This window comes from Teleopsis dalmanni, chromosome 1 (assembly GCF_002237135.1).
Source record: "Teleopsis dalmanni isolate 2A chromosome 1, ASM223713v2, whole genome shotgun sequence".
Taxonomy (NCBI): Eukaryota; Metazoa; Arthropoda; class Insecta; order Diptera; family Diopsidae; genus Teleopsis; species Teleopsis dalmanni.
In genome coordinates, this window is record NC_051846.1 from 23,271,208 (window position 1) to 23,284,223 (window position 13,016).

Genomic DNA, 13,016 nt, shown 5'->3' on the forward strand with positions numbered 1-13,016 from the left:
GTTTTTTATTTAAGTTATTGTAAATTTATTAAATTTTGAATAGAGTTTGTCTTAGTTTTAAACTAGTCTCAAATTTTTTTTGTAAACAAATCTTTTTTTAACTATGATTTATATAAAATTAATAAAAAAACCCAATTTATTTTTGTTTAATATGGTTTTTTTAAGTTAAGCTTATGTGGCGTTTATTTAAAATCAGTTTATATATTATTACAATAGTATAATAATACCGAATTACCTAAAATAATTGCTATTTGTTTAATAAATAATAATTTTATTATTTAATTATTTGTGATCGAACTTCGTATATATTTAAAAAAAAGTTTACTTTATTTTAGTTCACTTTATTATTTAATTTAATTGTTTAATAACGAATTTGATAATTTAATACAATTATCTTATACCATAAGTTAAACAACAGTTAACTTCTTTAAGCTTTAGAAAATAAATATAATCGCTACAAAAATGTATCCTTTATAAAAAACCATAATTTATTTGTGTTGATCAAAACCAAACATTCATAAAAAGCAAATTATAAATGGAATATTTAAATATATCTAAACTTATAAAATTATGTTAGAAAATTAGTTACAAATCTCGATACATAATTATTAAAATAGAACACAATTAATTGTTTCCTTTGAGTTCTATAAATTGAATTTGATTTTTGTTTCTAAATTTCAATATAGTCAATCATAATAATTTTTAATGTTAAAACTAAAAATAATACTCTTAGAATATATTTATAATATAAAGTTATTTTTATTTTTTATATATGCTTTAAAAGAGCAAAAAAATTTTTTTTGTCAATATCATTCATACTTTTGACAAGATATGCATTAGAACTAAGAAATGACCAAATAAAGTATATAGTCTGTAATCAATGCTTTATGCTGTTGTTGTAGCTCTGATTAAAGATTTATTAGGTTATTGTAAACCATTATGTTTCATATGTTAGTTCTTGGGTGATGGTCAAATATCTTTACGAATTGTATAAGCCCAATGGGAAACATTTATAGATATAACATTTATAGGTATAATGTCAAGAAACATTTATAGATGAGTGACGCTTGGTCATAGACCTGGAGATAGCTGGAACGAAAATTGTATCATAAGGTAGTACGTGTATAATTAAGTGAGATAATTTTTAAAAATTAATACTTTCAGGCTTAGCAATAAACTTATTTTGACATTAAAATATTAAGTAGAAGTTGTTAAACACTATGTAGACATTTGACAGTTTATGTTGCTATTCCGAAAAGGAATCAAAACTAACAATAGTGAATGCCAAAGATTGTATCGACGTGTTAAAAATAGTATTGATATGGAAAAAGGTGTTGTTAACCCGAGACGTGTTTACAACTGTAAACTTATAAAAAATTGTTAAACTATAGTAAATACTTCATAAATAGAGAAAATAATAGAATTATTATTTTCAATTAAAACCTTTGATTTTCATTGTTCTGGCTAAATTTTATAAATTGTAATTGTATTAAAAATTTTTTTTGAATACATCGTCCCACAGTCTTTTAAAAAAAATCTAAACATCCAATTAAACAATGTTAAAGTTGTAAGCATTTAAAAATTGTTAGATTTTTCAATAAAGTTCATAAAGGTTTCATTTAAAATAATTAATGATTTCCTATAAGTAGAAGCTTTCCTATTAAAGGCAGTCCTAATGAAATGTACGTAGAGCAAATAAAGCTAACTCAACAGTAGACTTCAAAAAGCTAATAGTAGATAAATTGGTCAAAAATTAATATGTATGCTATCATTTTCATAAGCTATGATTTATATGTTTATTGTAATTATTTTAAATGAATTTTTTATATAAAATAATTCAATCTATTTATATAATTTAATGTTTAACATGAAATTAGTTTGCCAAATTATTTCATTTAAATTGTTAATTGTTTGTATAATTATTAAATTTTTTTAATAATCGAAAAAGTATTATAATTAACATTTATTAAAATTATTATAACAGTAGACGTTCAATATAATGAACATGCAATTTAATCATATTCAATTTAACGAAAGAAACTGTCATTGTCTACTCTATATGCCGAATTTATAATATGGTATATAAAATATTCACAGATTTAACGAATCCTATAATATATTTATGTTAATATATTTAAAGGTATCTGTTGCTGAAACATTAACAAAAATACAACCATTTTCCAAAAACAGTGTACGTAACATTAAAAACATAATTTATAAAAGGAAGCATATAAAAAATCGGAAAGAGCATTTAAAACCAAAAAATAATAATATATGAACTATTAAAAGCTATATTTCTTTTTTCCCATTATATTCGAAACAATGGTTGCAATCTAAAAAGACTCTCAACAAACCTCTATATTTCTTTATTTTCGTCATCTTCGGAACAATGGTTGCAGTCCAAAAAGATTCTCAACAAACTTCTATATTTCTTTATTTTCGTCATCTTCGAAACAGTGGTTGCAGTCTAAAAAGGTTCTTAAGAAGTCTCTATCTGATGTCTCTTGGGAAGAAGAACACTTCTAACATGCAGCAAAAGATGTCTTTGCTTACTTAAGATCCGGATACAGTCACGTGCTAAATAGTCACTTTTTAAGAATAGATACTGCAATCCCCATTGTGTGTCTTAACTACAATTCTACACACCATGACGTCACTCATCTGTTCATTTGTCCCAGCACATATACTAAACTAAGCCCTATCGATCGTTAGCTTAGTCTCATTGGAGTGGCAACATTGCTACACCTATGCTTTTTCCATCAATCATTCTTCAAACTTCGAGAAACTTCACATTCACTCTTTTTGAATACGATTTATTAGCCTGTGTTTCCTTTTTAGAACCCTTTAATATATCCGGTCGTTTTTTTTTCTATTTATTTCTATTTCTTATCAATGGGCTATGCAAGAAATTATTCGTTACTTTGGACGTCTATTGTATTATTAAAAGTATAACCATTTAATTTCTTCACAATAATAAAGAAATAATTGTTTGACTTTTAAAAATAAAATCTTTTAAAATATTTAAATATAACCATGTAATTTGTCAGAAATGTGTGCTGTGCGTATAGATAAATAATAATTAAATTATGATATGTAATAACTAAAACATATTCAATTCTATATATTAAATGAGAAATATCATATATACCAAAAATGGTAAATTTAAAATAGATGCTACATGTCACAAGTATTTTATATATAAAAAAGCAGTACAAAATTTTGCTTTCACAATTGATATGAAAACACTTTAAAAACATGTACAAAAATATATATACTTTATATATAACATATTTATTATTTATTTACATATTAGTAAAAATTGTATGCAAAATAAATATTTTATTAAAGTCACGAAGATGCTTAAGCGAATAATGTTTATATTTCATTTTTCTAAGAGTGTAAGCCTGGTTGGATGAAGACTTGTCAAATCACATGGCACCACTGCTTCAAATAGGACTTTCACCATTCAGCTCCTGTCTACTAAAGCAATATCAATTAAGTGATACAGTATTGGTGCGTGTTATTTGACTTGGAGTTGGTGCTATGTATATCGAAAGGCAACTTAACTGGGGTAGATTTGTTAGTGACTGAAAAAATATTAAAATCTTCGGAATCTCTGTTCTAAGTGTCCTGAGAACTGCCAGCTTCGAAACCTAGGGAAGTAGCAAAGTTTATAGATTTGTCATGTTAGTACCATTCTATTTGAATGAAAGAGTCGGGCTTTCACAAATTCACGTTGTTTCTGTGAGAGACACTTTGAACTTTTAACGTTAAGATGGACCTTCAGATCTGATGTGGGGATCTTCGTGTTATTACAACTAAACATTACTTATCCTGGTAATATTAACAAAATATTTGATATGAATAACATAAATTTAGTTTCGTTTTTTAGGAAATTGAATTTAATATACAAGTCAGCATTGGTGCAGAATTATAGTCTGTTGTGATATCACAGATATGCGTATGTTAGACCAAAAGGTTTATGCGCTGACTTCTACATTTAAGGACCTTCAGGTCTAGTGTACGGATAGTGTGTCATCTGTAGTATCAAAACGGGACTTTATTTGTGCTCAAGTAATCGGCATGTTATGATTCCAGTCACAGTCACCTATTGTCGTTGCTCTCAATGTAAAATGACATAAATTGTCAATGTCAGAATTTCATTTTGCATTAAAAGCAACAACAATTTGCGTGATTGTGACTGCAATCATAACATGCCTCTAAGCTTTGATGCATAAGGCTGTCACTTTAACTTCACCTAACAACCTAGCGTTTATCGGTAGTATTAACAAAGTATATATTTTATATTATAAAAAATAGAAATTCAATTAAGTTTTGTAGAAAAAAAGAAAGAAGTTTTGTCAAATCTGTTTGTTGCTCGTAAACTAACGATGCAAAAATAATTACGAAATTAATAGACCTACCGGTAAAGTTTTTATGTTTATTTTTAAATTAAATTGTTCACCAAAACAGTAAAGTGGATAGATTTTGCTCACAAATCAGAAATAAACTTATCAATAAAACAAATAATCCATTATTAAGTTATTCTTTTTGTGGCATTAAAAAGCTTGGAGTATTCTTTTTTGGGTACACAAATAATTAAATAAACGTGCCTCACATAACAAAGTTCATCATAGAATTTTATTGTGCTATGTACTTAGCTTTTGTTGAGAAATTATTTTATAATTTATTTTAGAGAATTTTTTAAATTGTTTATATATAGTTACTTAAATGCTTTAGACTTCTCGTTTAACCAAAACGGTCGCACCACACATTTTTTTCATTTTTTTCATTTTTTCATAAGCACATGAGCATAGGAGCTTTGTATAAAGTATAAACTTGTATTGTCAGATTTAAAGTGTTACTTTTGTTGAATTTCAATTAGTTCAGCTTATTTTTATTGTTTTAAGAAAATATTTAAATTATTTATTATTATATACATTTTATTGTTTTAGAATAATTTCGCAATCGCCCAGTCGCAACTGGCGAAAAATGCGAATGGCTTAGGTAAGTGAAATTGTAAGTCACTCCTAACTAATTGAGATGCAAATTTTAAGCAAAAATTGTTTTTGTAGTTTTATAGGGAAATAGTCCAACGATCGTCGTGTGCCTATGCAGAAGAGGCACAATACGGGGATAATAAATTAAAATAATCAAATGAATCTAGTTAAAAATTGCAGACACTTAAAATCTAAACTGACAAAGGTTCTAGATTGGCGACAATACATTAGAGATAAACCGCCTTTTACACATCTACATACCATTTTCAAACATTTCATTTTCCATATGTTGTATGTGTACCATAGAACCCCATTAACAGATTAGCAATTTATTTAGGTCAGTATTCGAATTCAAATATTATTAGATTTTACTCAACAGCTATTAGAAAAATGACTTCACCCTAGAGATTCAACAAAGAATAACTCTTGCCAACAAATGTTACTCCGGATTAAGTAAGCAATTGAAAAATAAAACCATCTCTCATCAAGCAAAAATTACGCTATACAAGTCTTTTATCATGTCTTTCCTGCTGTATGGTGTAAAATCTTTGATAATTACCAACAGTGAAGAGAAGGCGTTAGCAGCATTCGAGAGACGGAATATTTCTATGGAAGATTTATGATCCCTTACGCATTGGCGACGAGTATCGAATTAGATGTAACGATGACCTGTATGAACTATACCGCGCCATGGACATAGTTAAGCGCATAAAAATTCAGCGGTTTCGCTGGCTACCATACTTACCACTATTGTAGTTGTTACTTTATACTATGTAATTTTGTAACTATATTGTTTTAATTATTATCATAATGACAGACTATTACAATGTACTTCATGTATTATTGTATTAAAATACATTTAAAAACAAATTTTTGCTACTCGTAGATAAAATATATAAAGGTTTCTTATCTTCTCTTTTCTATATTTAATTTGATAAAATCAAATATTTATATAAACACGTAATTTTATTACAAAATTTATATTCAGTTTAAACATTATTAAGTACAGATGTTTAAAGCTCCACCGGCTTCATTTCAACGCTTACGACCAAGAGGCTTTGTGGTATGGATACCCGATATTTCATTTTATTCCTTATTCGTAAGCTCAGCTCTCACAGTTCTAATCCTACTAGCATATATCCAATACAAATGTCTATAGATTATAACCAGTAAAGCCAGTTATTAAAAACCATATATCAAGGCAGCATTCACGATACGCACCAAGCACCAAATCCGCTAGAAATACCACATTAAAGCCTTATCTAGAGGAGTAAGGAAGAAAAATAAAATTATAAAATATCAAGTTCCTAAAATATCAAGTTTTACCAAAATACTCTGAGAAGAAAAAGAAATACGCTCTAAATTTGAGCAGATCGAATTTAAAAATAATAATCATTGCCGAAAAAAAAATGATCACTGCCTTTTGTGCGAACATAAACTTTGGTTAAAACAATCAGAAATGGACGAATGCAGAGTATATGCGGAAGATACAGAAACCTTCCTTCAAATCCTTGAAGAATATCTGGTTCTTACATACTAAAGGAAGAGAATTTTTTACAAATTATTTATGAGTTAGGTCCATGAATCGACCTAGTAAAGTTTAAAATACGAGTATTTTTTAGATATAGAAAGCCTTGCTTTTCTTACTATAAGATAAGAATTTTTCAAAAATCATTGATCCACTAATTAGAGTGATTGATTTTATTTACTAGAAGTACTATCTTAAAATTAACGGTCCTTTTCGAATTACCATGATCATGTCCGACTTGTCAAAGTTTTAACTCATACTATGATTATTTCATTTCTCAACAAAACGCTTCGACCAGTGTCGAATCCATTGGCAACAAACAAGTGTTAAGCGTTCATATAATGATTTATTTAATTATTTATTATATTATTATTCGAGTCATTTATTCAATGCTTTGAAGAAATCTTCAAACTATATTGAATACTCTATTTGTACGTCTTCATATCATCCAGTAAGGAAAATAATGAGACCCCAAAACGCGTGCTGTTAGTTTATCCGGCACTGATACCAGAATATCATCAAAAAGAAGTGCCTAGATGGACATGTTATATCGGATGACGAAATGAAGTTTTGTTCAATTACAACAAATAAATGAAGTTGGACCCTGGAGAATTACTTTAAGGCCATGAAGCGGGCACTTAAACGAAATCCAAAAATTTTAAGCTCTTATGCATTTTTTTCATATTCATATTAATCTTAAAAGTGTATGCAGTTGAATAATAATAATTATTTTATAGTTACTCATTGTTTGTTGTAAGTTTCAATAAAACGTTTATCATTATTTACATGTTAAAATGGTATTAAAACTTAAGTATTTTCAAAATGACTGAAGTGTAAAAAATAAAAGTAAATAAAAGAAAATAGATAAAGTATGAAAATAATAGATAAAGGTTACTTATATTTTCTTTGTTCCAAAATTTATATTCAGTTTAAACATTATTAAGTAAAGATGTTTATAACAATTTCATGTACAGCAGTTCTTTGCATTGGTTTAGCAGCATTTTTTCATCAGACTACTGCTTTTCAAGCTCCACAAGCTTCATTTAAACGCTTACAACCAAGAGGCTTTATGGTGTGTATACCCGATAAACCTGGTATTTCTTTGTTTGCATTCCATGGAAATTTAAATCGACCAATGAATGGCTTAGAAGCTGGTACTTGGTCAGTTGATATAACTGGTAAAGAAGAAGGAAAATGGGTGTATTGGAATCATGAAGCAGTAGTAAATCCAGGGGACAAAATTCACTTTTGGACTTACGTTTTGAAAGATGGACTCGGCTATCGTCAGGATAATGGTGTGTTCAATGTTTAGCTTATATATGTGTACATCTAAATAAAAGTATATTAATATGAGCATTTCTAATAGAAAACTTTTTAATTTCATTATTGATTTCCGTGTAATTAATATGTTCAATAGTCAATATTTAATAAAAAGTGATAAATTTTTTGGTTCTCATAGTGTTATATAGTGATCTTGCTCCTACCTTTCTTGTGTGTATTTTATCTGTCTATAAAGCCTACATTTTGGCTCCAAACGAGTTAATAGGTTGCCAGTGCTGTGAAAGGTTTATATGCATATCAAATATTGTAAACTAAAAGCAAATCTTTGGAAACTTAAGTGTAAAAACTCTTGATATCCAATGTCATGTGAAACACAGGAAGAAACTATTGTCCAACGCAAATCATTAGATCAAAAAGGTGTCCGAGTTGTAAAAGAATGACCCATATACACATGAGTAAAAATCTCATAATGCCACGCATAATGCCAATAAAATTCACCGACTTCAAAAAAGTTTACACCCATTCTATCCTATAGAAACAACGTCATTGTTAATAACTAGATTGTCAAAATTATAAATCCATATAGTTAAAGAAGTTTAATATATATAATATATCCCATACATATTTATTTAAAAAATTATTTCCTTTAAAATTTAAATATTTATATAATGTATGTAATATATATGTATATATATATATATATATATATATAAATATATCATTTGTGCAGATAAGAAATTTTTATTGTTCCCACAACCAAAACCTTTTCTCATCTTCGCTATGTACTAATTATACTTCGAACATCATTTGTGTGGACATCATTTGCAATCAGTGTTCTTTACCCTTCACAGCATAAAAATAGTTCATCAAGTTTGTGGTAATGTTTGTAACACAATAGATGTAAAAATGAATTTATTTATTTATTTATAACAAATAGTCTTGATTGCTATTTGGTAAGTGAACAATTTGTCTCTCGTTTTAATATTTACTTATTCAAATCTCATATGGAAACGTTTATATAATTTTTCTAGTCATCAAGTTTTACTTTATTTCTTTTTTTTCCCTAATCGTAGACTCAACTCTCACCCTTCTAATCTCACTAGAACATATCCAATACAAAAGTAGATTATAACCAGTAAAGCCAGATTCTAAAAACCATATATCAGGGCAGCATTCACGATACGCACCATCTATGATAGCTGACAAGCAACAAATCCGCTAGAAATACCACATTAAAGCCTTATGGTAATTAAAAGAGTAAGGAAGAAAAATATATATACAAAATACTTTATATAAAATACCAGACAGAATAGGGTGGGAAGAACATTGAATCAATTTCACTTCATATGGTATTATCTGCTACATAGATGACTTTAAAATTAAATAGAGTTCCAACTGGGCCATTTTTGAGAGTAAGGTCAAGACTAAAAAATATGCCAGTATGCATGCGCTGAAGAAAGCCATTGTTTAGGTATGCGCCATAATATCAGAAGATCAGATTCGTAAAGCATGCAACACTTTTTTTAAACGTTTGAAGGCCATAGTCAAGACAAAAGGTGGCCAGAGCTAGAGTGAATGGATTCAGAAATTTTGATTATTCCCATAAATTATTGTAAATTGAATTAATATAAAATAATACCACCCAAAGAAATATGGTCGCTTGAGATAATAGGTTCAGATTAAATTAATATAAAATAATTCCACCCAAAGAAATATGGTTGCTTGAGATATTAGGTTCAGATGAAGTTAGCTTGAGAAGCTTGAGATGAAGTTAGGCTTCAATTGCCTAACTTTCTATATTATATTATATTAAATTAAATTCATTATCCTTTGTTTCTATAATACATATTAAATTTTACTGAAATTTTTAGTATTTCTTGTAATTTGCTTTAAGTTGTTTTTGACAAAATTTTAATATTACTTGCACTTCGGTGACCTATTTTATCACTATACATAAATGCTAATATTTGTGCCAAAATATTATTAAAAATTATTTAAACTCTTTTCTTTTGCAATTTCTTTAACAAAATATTGGCAACGCTATTGACAACTAATATATTGAGGCCCTTACCAATAATGAGACCACAAAGTCAACCAAAAGGAGTGAATTAATCATTACTTAGCAGAAGTGTCCTTCGACGAAAGTAGTAAAATTCTGAAATTGAGGTTAATGAAAATATAAGCAACAATGTTGTGACGGCAGCAAAAAGATGACCGGCCGCACTACGTAAAAATATAAATATAAACAAAGGCAAATTTTATGAGCAAGAAACTTTTGGTCAATTGTAAGGAGTTCTGAAAGGTAATTGACCTCGTTTATAGGAAGAGTTGAAAAACGAAAAAATATTGGCACACGCACAAAAACACAAGCCAAATTAATTAAGCAAAATCCAAATAAATAAATGATAAGACGCCTTAAGTCAAATAAACTTTCGTAGATGATGAAAAACTGACGCTTGTAGTTATGTGTCTAGGACATTGTCAATATGGTAAAGGCATCACTATCAGGCGTTAATAGACAATAATAGAAAAAATATTTATTTCTTTTTGCAAAAAAAAAAAAAATCGTAAGATATTGTCAAAACACACTATAGATACTTTAGTCATTTTCTAATGGATTCATAAATTGCGGTTGATTATTCGATTTTAGTAATTTTTGTGACATGTTTTTGAACGTTTTCAGTAACTTTTTTTTAACTTCGTATTCTTAGAAAACAATTAAAACAGAAAAGGGTTAAAGTAGCGTCAAAATTCCGAGTAATCCCTTAAGGTTGTCAGTTAAGTAACTGACAAGTACGTCAATTCCTTATGCGTTGCTGCGCATTATTCTGTCATAAATATTTTCGTTGGAGAAACTTTTTCATCCATCTTTTTGATTTTAATTAGATTTTTGTTTATTAATAACCAACTTATGAACATAGAATACACATAAAACTGATTTATTGGTTTGATTGTTTATTTCATTTATTATTTCATTTATTGTTATAATTACAATTACATGTCATGAATTGACAATCTCACAATCTCATATACACCATGACGTATGAGTAACGTTAAAACTGTCCCTTGAATGCTGCATATGCAATGCAAAGTAAATAAATATGAGTATCGTTTTTACAACGTATCGTTTTGTATATTAATTAAATGCATTGCCTGCGTAATTTCGTAGAATTTTTCTCTCAGAATTCTCAGAAATCTTTTGAATACAATATGTAAATGATATTTTATATAATTTTAAATATCATATTATCATATTAATAAATCAGCTCACGCACATACCTGACGCCTCAAAACTCGTCTTTGTCTGTGCATGTCTTCTTTCATATTTAATATAAATTTACAAATTTTTTATATTTAACAAAAGATCGGTTTTCTGGCACAATGAATTCCTTTTTTACACAATCCAGTCCAAAGTTGTTCGATACACACATTATCGACACTTAAAATCATATTTGCGTTTAATGATTCGATCGCATAATTTAGCATTAAGAATGCATTTTGCAGCTCAACATTTCTCGCTGCGTGGAATGTAAAATTTTTTAAAAATATTTTTTTTTTTAATATTTTTATTACAAATAAATATAATTAAATTCTTATATATGGAATGCATACATTCATAAATACAAACAAAATTATTTTTGGTGCTTAATTTATGCATAGTTAAGATAAAACGTATATGAATTGTTTACTTTAAAATTTTAAAGACTTTATATAAATTTCATGCACTTCAAGAGGCGGTTTATAAAAATGTAGTACAGTCAAAGCTCTGTATAGCGAACCTCTCTATAGCGAATCTCTCTATAATGAAAATTTTTTGCAGGAACCAAAATCTTCGTTATAGAGGGGTTTGACTGTATATGGGGTTTTTTATTACAATTCATTTATATTATGTTCAGACACACCTTAATCTCGCAAAAATCTTAATTTCATCTTCGTTTCAGCGAAATTAAGGTCGTGTGCGAGTTAGGCTAAGTTGGGTTCTAAATGAGGGAAATTCTAAGTTGTGCCGATAATGTAGTGATGTGTCGATACGTGTTGATAAATGGCTAAATGTGTACAGTGCAAAAAATCCTAAAAAATCTCCCATTTGGTTTAGCATCAACTTAGCCTAACTCGCACACGTCCTAAGTTGTTTTTTTCATACAAAATTCAGTTTTAAGGTTAGAACGAAATTAAGAAAAATGCCCTTAATTTCGTTGAAACGAAGGCTGAAACTAAGGAATATTTCAAATGCAACTATGCGTAAAATACATTTTCAGCAAAAGATAAAGTTGAGATAACGTAAAAGGGATATTTTTAAATAAATATAAATAAATATCAGTGCAGTTGACGATAATTAAAACGGGAAATTATTTTGAAAGTAGTGCAAATTTTTAAATTTGAATATAGAGAAAAAACCATTCTATTTAAAATAGAATGAAAAATAATAATTCACATACCTGAAATCCATTAACGCCAATAAAACTACTGCATGTGATCCTTGATAGGTATAATAATCAACTTTTAAAATTTCCCAGATACAAATGGTGTTTGGAGCATGTAATTTTTAACATTCGATTTGTAAACATAAAACATATGATTTCCTTGGTTTGGTGCAGTATGAACACTTTCGAAATTAACTTTATTTCATTTTTACGAAATTAAGAAAATTTGGCTTTCTGAACATAGTATTATAGCTAAAATTTGAGGAAACTTATGGTATTTTTTATGAAATTATCTATTAGATTATAATAAAGAATATATATTAAAAATAAAATTTAATAATATAATATTTAAAAGCGCCCTAGATATGATAAATTCCTTTGCCTACCTTTGTTACGCCACTGGTTATGATAGACGGAAGCGATGTACTATTTATTTTTGCTGAAGTTAGAAGAATTTATGTTTTTTCCGTAAGAGATTTTTGGTAATAATTAGTTAAATATTTTATAGATATGGAAATTAAATGAGAATTCTTGTTTAGGATCAATAATTAGTTGTTGTGTGGTAAAAATAAATAAAATGGAAATAATTATAGCTATTTAAATAAAAAACATGTGAATATAGTTTTTTCAATATCCGCGATATATATATACTTATATACATAATATGAATATTTATTTACTATTAATATGTATAACATATTTATTTCAAATTTATATAATGTGCATATATATTTACTTATTTATTACTAACATAATCTTTTAAGTATATTTTATTATATAATT

At 27.6% G+C, this 13,016-nt stretch overlaps 1 protein-coding gene across 1 annotated transcript; it reads left to right on the forward strand.

Moving 5' to 3' along the window:
- The first annotated feature begins 7,450 nt into the window (after positions 1–7,450).
- On the forward strand, positions 7,451–7,876 carry LOC119683408 (beta-1,3-glucan-binding protein-like). Its single transcript, XM_038097075.1, has one exon. The coding sequence runs from the start codon at positions 7,478–7,480 to the stop codon at positions 7,838–7,840; it is 363 nt and encodes a 120-aa protein (XP_037953003.1). The 5' UTR covers positions 7,451–7,477; the 3' UTR covers positions 7,841–7,876.
- The last annotated feature ends 5,140 nt before the right edge of the window (positions 7,877–13,016 follow it).

Excerpts from the sequence above, each read along its gene's own strand:
- LOC119683408 (XM_038097075.1), top strand. The coding sequence starts at position 7,478 with ATGTTTATAACAATTTCATGTACAGCAGTTCTTTGCATTGGTTTAGCA.